The sequence below is a fragment of the Lipomyces tetrasporus genome, assembly GCF_029532465.1.
Source record: "Lipomyces tetrasporus strain NRRL Y-64009 chromosome Unknown POJ06scaffold_1, whole genome shotgun sequence".
Lineage (NCBI taxonomy): Eukaryota > Fungi > Ascomycota > Lipomycetes > Lipomycetales > Lipomycetaceae > Lipomyces > Lipomyces tetrasporus.
In genome coordinates this window covers 1439802-1456767 of record NW_026611596.1, presented here as the reverse complement: position 1 = coordinate 1456767, position 16966 = coordinate 1439802, and the positions used below count along the sequence as shown (strand labels likewise).

At 50.3% G+C, this 16966-nt stretch overlaps 10 protein-coding genes across 10 annotated transcripts; 4 read left to right on the top strand and 6 right to left on the bottom strand.

Annotated features, from left to right (window-relative positions):
* The first annotated feature begins 6 nt into the window (after window positions 1–6).
* POJ06DRAFT_243167 (60Kd inner membrane protein-domain-containing protein) lies at window positions 7–1391 on the top strand. Its single transcript, XM_056186322.1, has 2 exons — window positions 7–110; window positions 158–1391. Exons 1-2 carry the CDS (start codon window positions 42–44, stop codon window positions 1307–1309), a joined length of 1221 nt encoding a protein of 406 aa, XP_056047379.1. The 5' UTR covers window positions 7–41; the 3' UTR covers window positions 1310–1391.
* On the bottom strand, window positions 1392–2076 carry POJ06DRAFT_243165 (outer membrane protein TOM13-domain-containing protein). The gene is made up of 2 exons (XM_056186321.1): window positions 1587–2076; window positions 1392–1531 (listed from the first exon to the last, which is right to left on the bottom strand). The coding sequence occupies exons 1-2, from the start codon at window positions 1878–1880 to the stop codon at window positions 1448–1450; spliced, it is 378 nt and encodes a 125-aa protein (XP_056047378.1). The 5' UTR covers window positions 1881–2076; the 3' UTR covers window positions 1392–1447.
* Window positions 2077–2206: 130 nt separating this feature from the next.
* Window positions 2207–3330, top strand: POJ06DRAFT_9559 (uncharacterized protein). The gene is made up of 2 exons (XM_056191803.1): window positions 2207–2750; window positions 2804–3330. The coding sequence occupies exons 1-2, from the start codon at window positions 2366–2368 to the stop codon at window positions 3253–3255; spliced, it is 837 nt and encodes a 278-aa protein (XP_056047377.1). The 5' UTR covers window positions 2207–2365; the 3' UTR covers window positions 3256–3330.
* On the bottom strand, window positions 3330–4746 carry POJ06DRAFT_9555 (mitochondrial import inner membrane translocase subunit Tim54). Its single transcript, XM_056191800.1, has one exon. It carries the CDS (start codon window positions 4590–4592, stop codon window positions 3405–3407), a length of 1188 nt encoding a protein of 395 aa, XP_056047376.1. The 5' UTR covers window positions 4593–4746; the 3' UTR covers window positions 3330–3404.
* A 125-nt stretch (window positions 4747–4871) lies between these two features.
* On the top strand, window positions 4872–6578 carry POJ06DRAFT_243161 (SKIP/SNW domain-containing protein). The gene is made up of 2 exons (XM_056186320.1): window positions 4872–5179; window positions 5242–6578. Exons 1-2 carry the CDS (start codon window positions 5046–5048, stop codon window positions 6422–6424), a joined length of 1317 nt encoding a protein of 438 aa, XP_056047375.1. The 5' UTR covers window positions 4872–5045; the 3' UTR covers window positions 6425–6578.
* On the bottom strand, window positions 6579–8288 carry POJ06DRAFT_243159 (nucleotide-diphospho-sugar transferase). The gene has a single exon (XM_056186319.1). The coding sequence runs from the start codon at window positions 8115–8117 to the stop codon at window positions 6807–6809; it is 1311 nt and encodes a 436-aa protein (XP_056047374.1). The 5' UTR covers window positions 8118–8288; the 3' UTR covers window positions 6579–6806.
* Window positions 8289–8902: 614 nt separating this feature from the next.
* On the bottom strand, window positions 8903–11017 carry POJ06DRAFT_9526 (uncharacterized protein). The gene has a single exon (XM_056191797.1). It carries the CDS (start codon window positions 10590–10592, stop codon window positions 8928–8930), a length of 1665 nt encoding a protein of 554 aa, XP_056047373.1. The 5' UTR covers window positions 10593–11017; the 3' UTR covers window positions 8903–8927.
* POJ06DRAFT_234903 (ubiquitin carboxyl-terminal hydrolase) lies at window positions 10835–12016 on the top strand (the record flags this gene model as incomplete). Its single annotated transcript, XM_056185805.1, has 4 exons — window positions 10835–10873; window positions 10989–11083; window positions 11137–11383; window positions 11435–12016. 4 exons carry the CDS (start codon window positions 10835–10837, stop codon window positions 12014–12016), a joined length of 963 nt encoding a protein of 320 aa, XP_056047372.1.
* Window positions 12017–12076: 60 nt separating this feature from the next.
* POJ06DRAFT_243153 (uncharacterized protein) lies at window positions 12077–12927 on the bottom strand. The gene is made up of 4 exons (XM_056186318.1): window positions 12648–12927; window positions 12505–12579; window positions 12408–12442; window positions 12077–12345 (listed from the first exon to the last, which is right to left on the bottom strand). Exons 1-4 carry the CDS (start codon window positions 12691–12693, stop codon window positions 12205–12207), a joined length of 297 nt encoding a protein of 98 aa, XP_056047371.1. The 5' UTR covers window positions 12694–12927; the 3' UTR covers window positions 12077–12204.
* Window positions 12928–13201: 274 nt separating this feature from the next.
* Window positions 13202–16000, bottom strand: POJ06DRAFT_279555 (WD40-repeat-containing domain protein; the record flags this gene model as incomplete). Its single annotated transcript, XM_056189823.1, has 3 exons — window positions 13202–14022; window positions 14076–15797; window positions 15877–16000. The coding sequence occupies 3 exons, from the start codon at window positions 15998–16000 to the stop codon at window positions 13202–13204; spliced, it is 2667 nt and encodes an 888-aa protein (XP_056047370.1).
* Window positions 16001–16966: the final 966 nt, after the last annotated feature.

The following is a 16966-nucleotide window of genomic DNA, read 5'->3' as shown; positions in this document are numbered from 1 at the left end:
CTATACGTTTTGCTGAACCCGCCTGACGGAAACCGCATATAATGAGTACCGCTCGTTACCGGTCAATGTTCACACGGGCTGTGACTCTACGGTCATCATTCTCACGGAGTGTAAGTATTATGGATATGTACGGGGATTGATCTAATGACAGCTACAGTTGCACACAACCCGCGATGTGCGGAACCTGTACTTCAATAACTCAATACTGCGGCGGCGCGAGAATATATTATGCTCAGCGGTATACATGGATCTGCGCAGTAATTCGACAATTAGCGCGGCTGGCGAGAAGGTTTCCCTAGTTGCACAGGCAGCTAACGACCAATCTACCTTGCTAGCCGTTTCCGATGCGGTTAACCAGGCTGCCGAGTCACTCACATCTCACCAATTGGGTTATCTCGAATCTATCGGTCTCGCTCAGACGTGGATCTGGCCGACTGACGTCGCGGCTCATATACTAGAACTCACTCATGTATACACTGGCTTGCCATGGTGGGCAGTCATTGTCATCGTGGCAGTGGGTTCGCGACTAATGTTCCTGCCACTCTCATTGAAGGGACATGTCATGAACATGAAAATGAAGACGATTCAGCCCCAAGTTGACTTGCTGATGAAGCAACTGAATTCAACGAGCTCACCTACCGAAAAGGCTCAGATCGGGATTCGGCGACAGAAATTAATGAAAATGAACGGTATTAAGGTATCCACAATGCTTGCGTCCGGGGTTGTTCAGATCCCGGTCGCATATGGCATGTTCATGGCCCTGACATCCATGGCACAGGTCCCTGTGGATGGATTCACGACTGAAGGTCTATTGTGGTTTAAGAACTTGGCAGACGTTGACCCATACATGGGACTGAGTGTGCTGTCGGCCGCTGGCACGTACACGAGTTTGATGCTTGGTGCAGAAGGCATGGGCAGCATGTCGCCAGCGACGCGGACTGTAATGACTTATGGTACCACGGCGGCTATGCTGGTAATGGGACTGTGGTATAGTGCCGCCAACGTGCTATTTTTCGTTGCGACCGGTTTTACTGCCATGGCAACTTCAATGTTTATGAGGTCGGCGGCGTTTAGACGGCTGATGAAGGTTCCACAAGAGGTCTACTTGAAGTCGCAAGCTGCCGCTAAGAATGCTGAAGCGAAGTCTATTACACAGCAGTACAAGGAGATGTGGAATGATGCCAAGACACGGGCGGAAGAGAGAAAGGCAGCTGAGTTGCGATCTCACAGAGTAAGTACGCCGTCTCCAACCATCCGGCCGGTTAGAGTGAAAAGCAAGGCCACTAAGATGGGAAGAAAGGGGAAGTAGACGTTAGACTCATGTATAGATACGATCTGTAAATATAATCAAGTGTATTATATAAGTATAATACAAACTTGCAAACTGAAGTTGTAAGATAAGTACATTCTGCTACAGAACCGGCCCTCTGTTGAGGCAGCATCTCCTCTATTCTGCAACTTTCTTCTTCTTCGCCTCCTCAAGCTGTCTCCGCTCTACCTCTCTCCGGATATTTATTCGAATCGGGTGCACCTAAGCAAGGTCAACTAGATGTTCAGAGACGGGTCCAGGAATCAACTAAACTCACTTCTGCTCCAATAAATCCCCACCGTATACCAATTTCATTCGCCACTATCTCTCCAAAACCGAGCATCACTCCGTTAATAAATGGAAAGAGTAGATTTATGGCGCTGAATCGTAATATCGATAAATACGTGCTCGCACTCTTCCAGAGTGACCGTGAAGGAGTGGGCTTAGGCCCGTCTGCTGAAGCCGTACTTGAAGACGAGGACGAGGATGAGGACGCGGCTTGTTGTGTTCCCGCAGGCACTTCTTCTAATTCTACTAGTTCCTTCTCTAGTTCGAATGTTTCATCTGACATATTGCTCTATCGTTATGAGGAATCTAGTGATGATCGCAGATTGCCCAACCTCTTGATTTGACCAATTGTCGAAATTCCTACGTATCGCTGTAATATATACGTTCAAAGACACAAATACCTATATTTTCGTCGTACCGTATGGAATATCCTCTAACTTCGTGGGTTCCTCTGTCGACATACTATAACTTTTATCGCACCAGTCGTGATACAAGCCTCGCTCCATCAAGACATGGTCACGATCAACGCCGCGAGGTCCGTATATTTCAGCACGTCCAGCGTAACTTTCAGATTAGGAGCTCCTGCATCTCGCGCAGCGTTCTTTTTACGTGGAGCCGTTAGTACAGTCCAAGCGCGTCTGGTGCCGCAGCTAGATATATGCAATCAGGGACTGATAACTTGAGCACGGGTAGCTCAATTTTAGTTTCTTGTATAAGAAACGTCGATATCTCATACATCGCTATATATCACATCAAGGCACGAATATCATGGAAGTTCACTCCCCTTCAGATCTCTCGTCGCCACCAGGCTCTGACGATCCAGATATGCAAGCAGCCCCGTCTCCAAACGGATCAGTGTCCTCCGGTATATCATCTGATACCTACGGCTCAGTTCCTGGCTCACCAGGTGTGAACGATGACAATCTTGACCAGGTGACTGTATGTCGCTGGGAAGGGTGCTACACTGAATGCGGTAACATGGATAACCTTGTGAAACACATACATGATGAACATGTGGGTAATCGGCGGCCAAAGTACACTTGCGAATGGCTAGAATGTCCTCGAAGGGGTCTAAGTCAGACATCCCGTTTCGCACTTGTCGCACATATGAGGAGCCATACTGGCGAGAAACCGTTTTACTGCAGTGTCCCTGGTACGTACTGATTTTCTTTGGAAGGAATTGGTCAGTATATTGAGATTATATAGAATGTGACCGGAGTTTCACTCGGTCAGATGCGCTGGCGAAGCACATGCGAACCGTGCACGAAACGGAGGCATTGCGACCGTCCGACCCAGTTCCCAAGACACACGCAAATCACCCGAAAAGTTTGGGAGGCGCGACATATGCTGCGTACACGCAGGCAATCAAGAGGCACAAGGCGAACGAAAAACTAAAGGCAGCGGAGGCCAACGTGAAGGATTCTTATCTTAGCGACGATGAATTTGATCCTGATGAGCGGCCGAAACCTCCCCGTGAATTGACGCGATACTTGAAGAGAAAGTTATCCTGGGTTGGTGAGGTGCATAAGGAGCTGGAAGAGGAATTGGAGAAAGTCAACAACGTGAAGCGAGAGTTGTGGGTGAGCAAAGAGTTATTGTTAGAGCAGGTCATCAGGAAAGAGTTGGGAGAGGAAGAGGCAGATAAAATTGTACATTAGATTCTGAGGTTTGTTTGAATTCGTTCCAGGTGTTATTGGTAGCAGAGTATTACATGTATGTTTAGCATTCATTCATTAACAGGACCCAAACAGATAGGATAACTTTGTACAATGAGTGGTACGTCCATACTGTCTACAAATAAATGTATCTACTCCTCCATAGCTGCCTCTGTGGTCCGACTGCTTCCATCCTCACTAGGCCCTAACTGATAAACCCGTAACCGCTCCGCAATCCTGTCATCGACGACAAAATCCTGCATCCATTCCGACCCTTTCTCGAGCGCTGTTTCTTTCCATTTCCTGGGCCACTCAGCTTCTTCTTCCACGCCTTGTGCCAGATCTATCCTGGGCACGAACGGACGCGACTGACTTAATGCCACAGAGGCAGTTAATCTGCCGCACCGGTCAGCCAACTCGCGTTTGGTGAAAAACCTGTATGTCCGGGTGGGTGTGTTCAAAAACCCGAGGATGTGTGGATGCGGCATGTAGACTATTGGCTCAAATGATGTAATTTGAGCCAATTCAGCCGGCATTGGCGCACTTTCATAATCAGCTTGAGAAATATACGGTTTTGGAACCGGCGGCTTCTTGTCCTTCTTCTCTCCGGTCTCTGTCTCTTCGGCTGCTTTCGTTTCGGCCGGTGGCGATTGAGGCGTAACCAAGCCTGCATCAGCTGCCTTGCTGGCCTCAGTGGCCGTCTGCGTGACATCATCTCCACTCTCCAACAATCCGCGAACCTCGACGGACCCCTCGGTCTGCGAAGGCATTGGCGGCTCCAACGGCCCCAACCATCCCTCATTCAACCCATGTAAATACTCCTTGTATGCCCCTCGTCCCATACATATCACGCCTCCTTCAGAATTATATTTCAGCCCGTCCGTGACAGCCTTCATTAGTTCATCGCGAGAATCTTCTCCCCCCCGTCGCTGCTTCCTAATCTGCTCGGCAACATGATATCGTATCTCGCCTTGCCGCGTCGCCTCCACCATTTCCCAATCAATAGCAGCAGCAGTCAATATAGGCTTAACATACTGTGTAAAGTGCGCGATCGTGACATCAATATGGTCACCGGGCGGTGGAGCAACAAATACCTTTACTTTCCGCGGCATTTCGTTGACTTGGAGTGGTTCCTTTGCCAAGTACGAAACTCTGTCTTTCCATTTCTGTCTATTTAAGCGCCGATTCTTGCGGTCGTAATAGATCATGCCGGAGATTCCAAGGACAGTGCCGAGGAATATAGACATATTTCGGCCAGGCAGGCGGAGACGCGGAATGCCGAGTGCTACGAGCACCGGATTTCGAGGCGGAGGCGTCGATTTAGGTGGTTCTGTTGACATTGTGCGCAGACTAGGCTGTTCCCGACCAACTCGGTGATATCAGTCGTAATTATCTCTCCAATTATCCTCTACCTAAATTCCCAAGACTGTCATTCGATTTAGCTTTCGCGTTGATGTATCCAACTACAAGTTATCCAAAATTTTCTTGAAGTTTGCGCGGCGTTCAGAACCTCCGCTCCGCTAGCCCCTGATTTCTACAATTTACGAAGGGTATCGTGGTCACGACCCTAATCCACTCAAGCGAAAGAAATCCTCGTTCCTCATCCTCTATCAGTTTCAGGGCGCCACTTGTACGCGAGAGACCACACCAAACGAATACGATTGGCCTTTCGAATTCGACATATATTATACAATAGCTGGGTTTTATCTGCGGCCCGCCGATTGATCTGGACGCTTTACACCTGCGTTCCAGATTCCGCGAAAATCAATCCTCGACCAAGTCAATATCGATCAATGGAAGCAACATATAACGAATACGGAGCCCTGATCACAACTTCCAGCGCCGGAAAACCAAAAAATGTACCCCCTTACGGTCAAAGGACGGGATGGCGGCCCAAAGCACCAGACGATTTCGGTGATGGAGGCGCGTAAGTAATTGTTTTGCTACACACCGAGAAACGAGAACCGTCGATGCTAACAGATGGTTTAGGTATCCGGAGATTGACATGAAGCAGTATCCTCTCGACATGGGCCGCCAAAAGCAGGGACCTTCGAATGCGCTTGCGATACAAGTTGACGCTAAGGGAAAGATTAGATACGACGCGATCGCCAGACAGGGGCATGCTACTGGCCGGATTGTGCATACGTCTTTTTCCGACCTAATTCCCCTCCGCCAGCGCGCGAATATAGGAGAGCTCAATCTCGCGCGACCATCAGAAGACGAAGTAGCGGAAACCACAGCCAAAACGAAAGCAGCTTTTGAAATGATCGTTTCTGGCAAGGCCAAGGCTGCCAACGCAAAGAGCATAACGAATAGCAAAGCGCAAGAACCGACTTATATCCGGTACACGCCGAGTAACATGATGGGCGAGCGAGGGGACATGCAACATCGTCAACGAATTATAAAAATGGTGGACTTAGCGGAAGATCCGATGGAGCCGCCGAAGTTCAAGCACACGAAGGTGCCAAGGGGTCCGCCGTCGCCGCCTGCACCATTACTGCGGTCGCCGCCCCGAAAGTTGACGGCGAAGGATGTGGAGGACTTCAATATCCCGCCGAGCTTATCGAAATGGAAGAATCCAAAGGGTTATACTATCGCGCTGGACAAACGGTTAGCAGCAGATGGACGCGGGTTGGAGGAAGTGAAGATTAATGACAACTTTGCAAAGTTGTCGGAGGCGTTGTATGTGGCAGATAGGCACGCTCGGGAGGAAGTCAAGCAGCGGGCATTGTTACAGCAAAAGATTGCGGATCAGGAGAAAGAGGCCAAGGAGGAGCACCTTCGCATGCTGGCGCGCAAGGTCCGCGAGGAGCGGGAGATAGGGGGACGCAGTGCAAGACGACGGAGCGCATCTCCGCGGCCTGTCAGTGACAGGTCGGTGTCGCGGGGCCGGTCACGTTCACGGTCGGCTTCGTACGATTCGAGGTACGACTCTCGATCGCCATCTTACGACCGGGATTCTTACAGGGCGCGGTCATATTCGCGATCACCTTCATATTCTCGGTCGCGGTCAAGGACACCGTCGCGATCAAGGACACCGTCGCGATCAAGGACACCGTCGCGATCTAGGAAGCCGTCTCGGTCGCGATCTTATTCGCGGACTCCTTCCCGGTCTCTTTCTCGTTCTCCGTCGCGAACACCGCGCTCTCGTTCGCGATCATACTCCCGGTGAATTTCCGTGTATATTACATTATCTTGTATACTATGTTTTTGCACTGCTTGGTCATGTTACGCACTCGTAAGCAGGTTTATGCTATTCGATATAGAATGGAGGGCAGATTCGAGGGAGTGGACACAGGTTAGTTGAATGGTGCTTAACAGTAAGCTCCTTTATGTTCTACTTAAATAAGTCCAATGCATTTCGTGACAAGAATGTATATACACTATGAGGATTTTTAAATTCCAAACAACCAATTTTTGGGCCCAATCGAACGCAAGAAAGCGTCGCGCAGGTATATCCGAATCGCGATCCGTTCAATACTGCTCGCCTTCTTCTATCTATAGTAATTTATCAGTGCCATTATCGCCGGGCGTTAACGATATGTGGTCGTCACTCAGTCTGATCTGAATTGCTTCGTATTTTTGCTGCGCTCAATACGGTTGAGGACAGATTGCGATATTCTAGGTACGTGTTCTGGGAAGCCCTTGTCTCCGCGCATACGCCGGTACTGCTTTGTGCAAGAGTACGAATTCCTGTCGAAGTTCTGCCGCGGATCACAATAACACTTTCCGGAATCATGGAATTCCTCTCTTGGTTCGGGACAATGCGTGAATGGGTGATGCCTGTATCCGATATCGTAGAACCAGTGGATTTCTTCCTTATCCAGCATTATCGATACGGCAAGAGAATGCACAGGCGCATCGCCCCACCTTTCGTAATAAAACCCGCCGGTCTGATCAAGCGCGTCAAAGAAGTCTCGGTAAGCCTGTGAGCGAAAGAATTTCAAGGAGGCTATCTCGAAATTGGACCAGTAATGACAGTTATTGTAGCTACCTTCGGTGATATTTTTATGATCGTCGACGATGAAGTCGAGTGAGTTGTTCGGGTGGATATATTCTGGATGCTCGCTAGAGAAGTTTTGGACCGTTGGCCAGAGTGATTCGATGGTTGAGGCGAATTCCAGGAGATTGATGGTGAAGCCGTATGTTTTGTTGTTTTCCCGCATGAATGTGAACGGGTCATATGTGAGATCGCAGTACAGTTGGGTGTTGGGCTCGACGCGCCAGTAATATTCGTAGTCGGCGAGTAACTCGTGTCTCCAGAAGAAGCCGGAGAAAAAGCGACACATGTGCCTGTAGCTCTCGGATCCACCGTAGAGGATATTCCGGTTGGCCATGCCTTTCATGCATTCTCTTGCTTTCTGGCGGTCGACCCAGTCTGGCATTGACCAAGCCTCCTTCGGGATTTGGCCGTAGGTTGCGTTGCCGGACACGAGGCTGCGCGTCATACGAATGAATTCGTCCGAGAAGGGCCTGTCATTGAGGAAGATCCAGGGATAGTGGAAGTTCTTGTTGAACCTATCCTCCACGTAGCGGATGGATGAGCGGGCATCGTGGACTTCAGAATTGCGGACGAGCATGATGAAAGTCGCTTTCTCGAGCTGGGGCTGGTCGTCAGCCATGGCAACGAATTCGTCATGCGCGTCGGGGACGTGAGAGGTCGCAGGGGTGGCGGCAGGTTTGCTCGGCGAGACGGCATTGTCGGATCCAAGTTTGCTGGAAAGTGACTTGCCGTAGTTGCTGTCCAGCAGCACGATTCTGTTTAGGAGCTGTGTTATGGCGACAATACAACTCAAACCGAATACGAAGACAATGGCGACAGCGATCCAGCGCGGCGTCCGGCGCAAGTGCAGGAGTCGGAGCATCGTGATTTTCAGGAGGACGATAATTGGCTGCCTTTTCCTCCTCCGAGTTGATTCAGGAAGGCATGGTGAGGCGATGGAGATAGTTATTGGAAGCAATTACTGCTATTTCAGTCCCTTTGGACGCATGAACAAAGGGGACGAAGTGGGGGGGAGGTACGTAATGCAGAGCGATTTGCCGTTAACAGGTAAGCTGCGCACATGCAGCGCCACGAAAACTGCGGCCCGGGTACGCGTCACGTTAAGCCCCATTCAAGTCGAACTTGAAGGAAAAGGACTTTCGAGTCCTTTTCGACAGACATCGTCATTTTCTATTCTCTACAGAGTATGCGCAATGGTCAGAACTGGCATCAATATTACTGACATTGTATATTCGCACTCACTGGTGCGGTACTTTAGCCTGTCGATCAGCGGCACAACTAGCGTTTTTCGTGCTGTACAGTAAAGATTAGAGCCAAATAGCTTGTTCCGAAATTCTGAATTTATTGCGGCTTTAACTCCCCAGCAGTTTGCACATCCTGCATCGGGTAAGGGTGAAAACAGAAAAGGTTTGCTGCCGACAGCCGAATCTTCGAATCTGCAGCACGCCAAGCCACATAGTGTCTAAATATAGCTATGTGTCGAAATTCAAACAAATATTGTTCGAATGCAGACATCGACATATTAATAGAAGAGAACTACTGTAATGATCCATTCGTTTGTTCAGTAAGTCGACAGGCATTGCTATTGCTAAACTCAAGGTCCACGCGATTCTTCAATTAACAAAATTGACCTGTCCAATCCGACCTACAAAATACAGCCACTACAATACCATTATCGTCTCCAGCCAGAGTAGGGCTGCTCCTCCGGCAGTCTACTCCCGTACACGGATTGCATGTACGACTCCGCAGCCCGGTCCCTCGATGATCCAGGTCCACGGCTGGAGTCAACTGGTCGCCGCTGTGGACCGCTGTTTGGTGCTCCATGTCGCTCCGGTTCTGAGTATTCTGCATACATAGGTTCTCGATAGCTTGGTCTTGCAGAAGGCCGTCCATATGGGTTCGGAGACGGAAGTTCATCGAGAGGATAAGGTACTGGTGGAGGTGGCGGAGGTGGTCGACTTCGAGAGTGATGACCCTGGTACGGATTTGGATAATATTGGGGAGGTGGAGGTGGTGGGGGAGGGGCAGGAGGAGGTGGATTATAGCCATCTTCTTGATACCGCATGTCTGGATGACGATATCCGCCAGGCGGTTCTCTATCGAACGATCCAGATGTGATTGGACCCCTCGAACTGTCCGCTTGTGCGTATTCGCTGGGTTCCGGTGGTGAATACGATGCTGAGCGCGACCGTGTCCTCGACCGCGAGCGATAATAGCGTGGGGATCGCGATCGTGATCGAGAACCATCAGAATATACTGGAGAGACGGATCGAGAGCGAGATCGGGATCGAGACAAAGAACGAGATCGTCGGTATGGCGACCCTTCGTCAGAGTACTTTGACCCAGACTTGCTGTCGTGTCTGTCCGTATCCATTTGGTCATCCTGTCTCCTCCTAAAGAATTCAACACTCCATCCCTCATACGCAAATTCCTCCTCGTCAACCTCGTCCGCATTCTCGTCCGCTTCCCGAAATCGTCCTCCTTTCCATTCCAGACATTTATAGAACTTATCCACAGCACTCATAACGTCCTCATCGGCTCTCCCATCCTCAGTGAGCCGCAACTTTACCGGTCTTGGAGCAGTAACTGGCACCGGCATCGCGCCCTGAACACACGGCAGCATATTAGACACTGGTAGTTCGAAATACTTCGCCCCGTGTACCCCCAGCACCGGCGGAAGTCTTCCCTCATCATCCAGTTCGACGTCCTTCTGCTCCTCTGTCTGCGCTCGTTGCGATGGTCCACCAAATCGCTGCCGCCACTGCTCAAGCGTAACCGGATCATGCAACGACTGCAAAAAAAAAGTATGAAAGTACTCTTTCTCCGTCCATATCCCGACCAGCTCGTCCACTTTTCCGCGTACCTTCTCAATATGCCACGGAATGGCAAACAGTGTGGGAAGAAACTGCTGAATCCCTGATTTAAACTCGCCACCTGATTTGGAGATGTATGTAGTGTGGTAGAGAACGTCATTGAGGACGTACAGGATGTATAATTTTGCGCGGCGGGTGGACAGGGTTGGTGAGAGTGCCGTTAGGTATTTCCCGAGAGCTATTACGCGTGTGGTGTATGGTGCGATGTGCTCAAGTAGAAGGGATTTCAAGGCCTGCCCGGTACAAGTTAACCATAATTCTTCAATATGTAAATTCATGGATCCACATACCCTAACATTTTCGACGGAGTTTTTGTGCAATGCTGCTTGGAGAGCGCTATGCAGTTTCTTGATGACGTCTGAGGAAACGGGGAATGGACTGCCTGATGGGTGCGGACGCAGGAGTTCGGCGGATAGAGTAGCCTTTGCAACCGCGAGCTTCCCCAGTGTGGCATTATTGTCCATGGCGAGTTTTGGACTTTGTTACTGATAGTATATGCGTGTGGCTATCATTGACACTTGTGTGACACAGGCATGGATTGGTGATGCCAACTGTAATTCAAGAAGATGGGTATGAGGAGGTGAAAACGTCGACATCAGTAAAAATCAGGGGTTCGCCAAATCGACTCGGGTCAGCAACCGGCATGCCTCCGATACAATTTAAAACTCGACCTCGCATCTGCTCGATCCTCACCGACCAATTAACAATGGCATCATCTGGCTGGAATACTCTTGAATCAGATGCTGTAAGTGACGCCACGGCTAGGCACGTCGATACAGCGATGCGATCTCTGAACAATCGGCCACAATCGATGCTGACCTTTTGCCATGACCATGGTTCTGTCCCACTAACGACTCTAGGGTGTCTTCACCGAACTAGTCGAGTCTCTCGGCGTCAAATCAGTCGAATTAGACGAACTCCATTCTCTTGATGCGGACTATCTCCGCGCCCTAGCGTACGCCATACTGCATTTTCCGGATCATGCTTCTACTAACTCACGCGACTTAGTCCTCTCTACGGTGTCATCTTCCTCTTCAAATACTCTCATTCAGCACTAGCCCCAACAACCCCCGGTGTACCGCAAGACGGCTCGTATGATCCAGATGCCGAGCAAGCTATCTTCTTCGCGCGTCAGAAAATCCAGAACGCATGCGCAACACAAGCCATCCTGTCCGTCGTGCTTAATCGGAGCGACATTCAGCTCGGCAGCGCATTGACAGAATTTAAAGGATTCGTCGAGGACTTTGATTCGGATGTATGCAAGTGTTATTTTGTTTTCAGTCATGTGTTACTCACTCGTGGACAGCTCCGAGGCGAGACCTTGTCGAATTCAGAATTGATCCGACACACCCACAACTCATTCTCGCGCCCGACGCCCTTCGTCGACGAGACTCATCCCCAGCGCCAAGCGGGTGACGATGACGACCTGTATCACTTCATTGCTTACCTGCCAGTCCATGGCGTGCTCTACGAACTGGACGGGCTACAGCCACACCCGATTTCGCATGGCGCCTGCACGGACGAGACGTTTCCTGAGACAATCGTCCAAGTGCTGTATCGCCGCATTGCGCGATATCCCGAGGACGAGGTGCGATTTAATTTGCTCGCCGTCTGTCACGATCGGCGCGAGCTGTTGGCGGCGGTGGGGGACGCGGAGGGATTACTCCGTGAAGACGAGAAACGGGCGGAGTGGCGGCGGGAGAACGTTTTGCGGCGGGAGAATTTTGTCGGATTGATTTATGAGGCCCTCAAGGGCGTTTTAGGGGACGAAGTTGTGAAGAAGGGTGGATCAGAGGCATTTGAGACCATGATCTCCGAGGCGAAGGGCAAATCGCAGAAACGGCTCGAGGAGGCGCAAAGACGCAACATGCAGAGCAATAGCGCGTGAGGTTAGGACCCGTTGTGTAATATAGAATGTTATTATGAAATGTGAATGAATGAGATATTTTAAATCAGTCACGTGTCCAAACACGCCCACGCAACAAATATGTTACAACCCATCGCACACATATTGCTACTCACATCCAAAATCGTCACGAATCCGCGGTTGACCAAGGCACAACAATCGACAGCAGCTTAGGCAACAACTGTCTCCTCTACAATGACCGCACCATATACCTGTCTGCCACCGGTATTAATCGCATCCGAGTAAACACCAGGCGCAGGTTCGAACGGCTCAAGTAAGCCGTAATCCCGTCGTTGCATGTAGACGTACTCCTACAAGACGTGAGCTCTCGTCCCATTTCACCAGAACAACGGCGGAACAAAGAAAGACATACCAAATAGAAAGCGTGGATATGACCGGGGAAGTATCCTATTTGTAAAAATCAATACCAGCACCCCATATAGGAGAATCCTACGACGCCGATCACGTACCCAGCGATGTCAGGGCGATGTTGATCAGCAAATCAACCGAACATCCGCCTATTATGAACACTCCAAACGGAGGAACTACACAATTCGACTGTTAGTATGTCGGTGCATGTTTTTGAGTCCAGTAGTAGAGCCGGCCCACTCACAGATAATCGTGATAAAAAGCAATAGGACGTCGGCAACGAAACTCATCTTGCAACGTATTTAACGATCGGTACAGTTTCAGTAGCCTCTGACTAAGTTTTGCGAAACTAAATAAACTTGTTGTATATAAAGTGTACTTTGCGCACACCTCGAAAAACGATCAAGTTTATCTGGACTTAGTCTCGGATGGCACAGGGACTGGTCGATAAGGCACGCCACTTCGCAGAATCTCGCTATGCCCCGCGTCGGCTGGGAAGAGCAATTCGCCAGGGTTAGGGCGCGAGAATGTAACTGTCCAGTTGCAGATGACGTATGGACATGACGTCATGTAGTCTTTTTGCAGCATTCGTTGAGGGGTTTTTCGATTAAGACTGTGGTTTTGTTATGTATTATCAGGTATCACTTCAAACTCAAAAAGTGTTCTCCCAAGGCAAACTAGTGTACAAATAGCCTCCAGCGAGCTTCACTACTCTATATCCCGTAGCGCATGCAACACCGGGTCAAATGCTAGGTGTAAGTCGTTGAATAAAACTAGGATTACATTGTACAACACCAATCACGCCGTCATGACCAAACCGCAAGTCGCGCAAACCAGTTTCGTTTCCCTCCGCGCCGTAATCGATGCCTTGAAATTTTGTCCTCCGCAGCGCGAGCACGTCAACTCGTCTGCAGTATGTACATTGTCTTCGTCCCCGGATTCGTCGCTTTCAGAGAAAAACCCGTTGGAGAATGACCGTGTTGCCGGAGATAACAAGTTGTTATCGATCGTGAGGGATTCCCGATCAGGCGGGATTGATTCACGGTAATAGGCCAACGACGGGTCGTTTCGGATTGCCGACTCGAGCTGACCAGCCGACTTTGTTCCCTGAGCGGGGACCTGTGTCGTTGTCGGAGTCGTCGGGGCAGTATCGCTGGATTTTCGCCTTCCTAATCGCGAGAGACTTCTCGACGCTCGCGCCACCGACGAAGAGCTCATCGCGCTCCGCGACCTTGGGGGCGTTACATTTCCTGGCGACGTCAGTGAACTTCTAGGGGATGCGGTCGCCAATGCGGACGGTCTCGTTCCACCAGCAGATATTACGGTCTTGTTCAGCAATACCGCTGCCTCATCCGTCTGCTTTCGTTTCTCGTGCGCACAGTCCTGCCGGAAAATCTTGATGTGACCGGTCTGGTCGGCTGTGACAATGATATTACCGTTGGGATGTGACGTCGGTGGATTCCTCGGACGGGCTTTGCCAGTTTCCGAATCCTGCTCCGGCGGGACCAGCCTTACCGGAGGCGGTGTGCACAGATCGTATATCGGATCGCCGGACTGGGACAACAGATGGATGGTTTTCATTGGCGCAAACACAGCCTCTGTAACGGTCTCGGAGTGGGCTACTGACCTGTCAGTAGTCGAAATACACCAAAACGTCAATACTCGAACTCACCGGTGAAATACTCATATGGATGTTTATCTTTTCGACTATTACCAGACTTGCCAGCGAACATGTCCCAGATGTACACCCGATTGTCCTCACTCCCACAAATGACATACCGCCCGTCTTCCGACGATGTGGCCTTAATCTGAGAAAACGTGTTCTCGTTACCTTTCAATTTGGCTTCCAACGTCTTATCCCGATAATTGTACAGTCTCACTCGCGAGTCATTACTCGTTATCAATAATCGTGCGTCAGTTGATACCGAATCCGGTGACCTTTGCAACAAGTCGATACCTGTGATCTTTGCGCCTTTAGAATTTCGACCATGTGACGACCGTACGTGCATTCGCGTTCGATATCGGAGACCCTCAGTCTCGTAAAAGAAACAGAGGCCAGTGAAACATCCGGCGATTGCTGTCTCTCCATCTGAAGAGAATGCGACGGCAGTGATGTAGTTTGACAGATCATTCCAGTAGACTACGGTCTTGTCTGGTATACTCCACAATCTCAGTCTGTAGTCCAATGAACCAGAAAGGAAAAATCGATCGTCTAATGGGTGGAATGCGATTGACGTGACAAAATCCTGGTGCTGGAAGCAACATAGACATTCCTCGACCGAAACATGCCATAGTCGGACGGTCTTGTCCATAGACGAGGACAACAGGAAATTATTCTTACTCCACGAAATATCCAGCACGTCGCCCTTGTGCCCGATAAATTCCCTGTGGGGATCTGGCCGGAAAACAGGAGCATTCAGTTTGTGCTTGCGACTTCGTGCATGCGCGCGCGACCGATGTGAATGGGAATGGATCGAGGCTGAGTCTGGAGCAAGCGGATCTTGCTGCTCTTCCTCTTCTTTCTCATATCTCTCCCGCTCTTCTTGTGTCCCTATGACTGACCACACCCGCACGATCCTGTCCTCGCCTCCAGTTGCCAGGTACTTTCCATCCTTGCTGAACTTGAGTGACCAAATCGCGCCCCTTTTGTGCGGCGGCAATGGCAGCGAAGATGTAGACGCCGCTGCTGACGACTGCGAATCTGAATCTATCGGTTTCCGATAGAGCTCCTGGGCAAGAAACAGCCGGTCAAACTCCTTTGAAACTTTTCCATGCGACCGCATACGAATGTACTTCGGCGGTTCAGGGAATTGCGGCACGTATCCAATCGGCTGCGAAAATATGGCCGCATTGTATCCTTCCGACCGCCTATGTCCGGATTTATCCAAAGTATGATTTGGCCCGTACTCGTCCGAGTCTGAATCGTCGTGGCGCTTGCCGTTGTGTTGTCCGGTTATGCGTGACAGAAACGACACGTGTTTCCTCCGGTACGGGTCGGCCATACTACCATTCACATTTGCAGTGGTGTTGTTGTCCTGTCCAGCTTGCAATTGGTTCTCGGGTTTAATATTCGACGCTCGCCGCAGTAATATCCCCGGCAAGGACGGACTCGAAGTCTCGCTGGCTGTCGCAGAACCACCGGCAGTGGCACTACTATACCTTCGCGTTATAAGCTGATCTGTACCGGTCCGTTTTAGAATATGCATAGAAAGCGGATCCGTCCGCCCGCTGCTGCTTCCGGTCGTTACGATCGAGTTCGCACCGGACTGCTGTGTGTCGAAGTCATCGCTATCGTGGTGGCCGGCGGAGTCGTGAGCGGTGTCGGCACCAGCCGATGGGACGCTGTGAACAGATTTTTCATCGCCGCTATCTTGGAAGCCGCCGGGGATGCGGTCTGTGTACAAAATGTCAGTCCGTCTGCAATAGCATCGCGACCATTTGCAATGGCGCCTTTCACCGACGGATATACATACGACCTTGCTTTGCTTGAACAGAGTGTGTGTCGTCTGTCTCTTTCGAGTCGGAAAATAGACCAAACGACGGAATAAGACTGCCGACACGCACGTTCGGAAGCTGGATAGCTCCAAATATGCCCATCTTGCTCTTTTCTCTGTCCAGCAGGAGATCTGGCCGACTGTGCAGAACTGACTAATTATAGCGCCGTTAATGACCAAAAAAACCAAACTGCATTAATGAAAAAAATGCCGGCCTGCGTCCTAGGGAGTGCAGGATCCGAGATATTGCCTGACTGTAGAATTCAGAGGATGCGGACGACCGATTGACCAGATAGTCTGTTGACCGCCGCACGCGAAACCCGCACCCTTGCATGGTCACTAGATGTCATGGTTCCACCCTATATAATAAGTTAAGTGTCCACTAAACCGGGGAACCCGAGGTCCCCAGCCACTGGAAGACAGAGAAGGGAGATCTGCCACTGCCGAGGCTGATTGAGGTCGCCAACTAACTGGCAGCATTACTTGGCTCGTCAGCAGGTAACATAGTAGTACTTGGTATCAGTTAGTGATGGGGGAACTGGCAGGGTTTACAACACACACACACGAAAGAGGTCGTACGTAAACTGGCGAACCACACGCCCAGATACAAGCAGGCAGCTGTAGCTAATTCTGCCAGAATTCGCATTCGTAGCTTCAATATGTCAATACTGTTTATTATTATTCACTTTGTCTATGTTGACCATGCCTATTATGTACATGACGCGTACTAAAAGGCGTAGCGAGCATTGGCATGTCGCGACTAATGCAAGCCCTGGTCACGGTGCCTTGGATTCAGCAACTTCCGAAGTCCCCGCGTTTGCCCGGCGTTAAGCCTTGGCAGTTCCGACGGTTGCCGGCCACGTATAATGCAATCTAATCTTTTTATATTATTAACTGGGAATTGGTTTTACGTAAGTCTGCAAGGGTAATGTATGTAGCCGGTGTCGCGCGTCAGACTGCTAAATTGTTGATTGGTCCTCCTCCTGGATTTTCATCGTGGATCAGAATCGCCGACACGGGCTGCCTACAACACATCTTGACTGCCGCCCCCGATAATAACCGTCGTCCT

Excerpts from the sequence above, each read along its gene's own strand:
- POJ06DRAFT_243167 (XM_056186322.1), top strand. The coding sequence starts at position 42 with ATGAGTACCGCTCGTTACCGGTCAATGTTCACACGGGCTGTGACTCTA. Across the intron at positions 111-157 it reads GGTCATCATTCTCACGGAGT|TTGCACACAACCCGCGATGT; the intron begins GTAAGTATTATG and ends TGACAGCTACAG.
- POJ06DRAFT_243165 (XM_056186321.1), bottom strand. The coding sequence starts at position 1,880 with ATGTCAGATGAAACATTCGAACTAGAGAAGGAACTAGTAGAATTAGAA. Across the intron at positions 1,532-1,586 it reads GGGGATTTATTGGAGCAGAA|GTGCACCCGATTCGAATAAA; the intron begins GTGAGTTTAGTT and ends GACCTTGCTTAG.
- POJ06DRAFT_9559 (XM_056191803.1), top strand. The coding sequence starts at position 2,366 with ATGGAAGTTCACTCCCCTTCAGATCTCTCGTCGCCACCAGGCTCTGAC. Across the intron at positions 2,751-2,803 it reads GTTTTACTGCAGTGTCCCTG|AATGTGACCGGAGTTTCACT; the intron begins GTACGTACTGAT and ends GAGATTATATAG.
- POJ06DRAFT_9555 (XM_056191800.1), bottom strand. The coding sequence starts at position 4,592 with ATGTCAACAGAACCACCTAAATCGACGCCTCCGCCTCGAAATCCGGTG.
- POJ06DRAFT_243161 (XM_056186320.1), top strand. The coding sequence starts at position 5,046 with ATGGAAGCAACATATAACGAATACGGAGCCCTGATCACAACTTCCAGC. Across the intron at positions 5,180-5,241 it reads GATTTCGGTGATGGAGGCGC|GTATCCGGAGATTGACATGA; the intron begins GTAAGTAATTGT and ends CAGATGGTTTAG.
- POJ06DRAFT_243159 (XM_056186319.1), bottom strand. The coding sequence starts at position 8,117 with ATGCTCCGACTCCTGCACTTGCGCCGGACGCCGCGCTGGATCGCTGTC.
- POJ06DRAFT_9526 (XM_056191797.1), bottom strand. The coding sequence starts at position 10,592 with ATGGACAATAATGCCACACTGGGGAAGCTCGCGGTTGCAAAGGCTACT.
- POJ06DRAFT_243153 (XM_056186318.1), bottom strand. The coding sequence starts at position 12,693 with ATGAGTTTCGTTGCCGACGTCCTATTGCTTTTTATCACGATTATCT. Across the intron at positions 12,443-12,504 it reads CATCGCCCTGACATCGCTGG|GATACTTCCCCGGTCATATC; the intron begins GTACGTGATCGG and ends TTTTACAAATAG. Across the intron at positions 12,346-12,407 it reads ATATCCACGCTTTCTATTTG|GAGTACGTCTACATGCAACG; the intron begins GTATGTCTTTCT and ends CACGTCTTGTAG.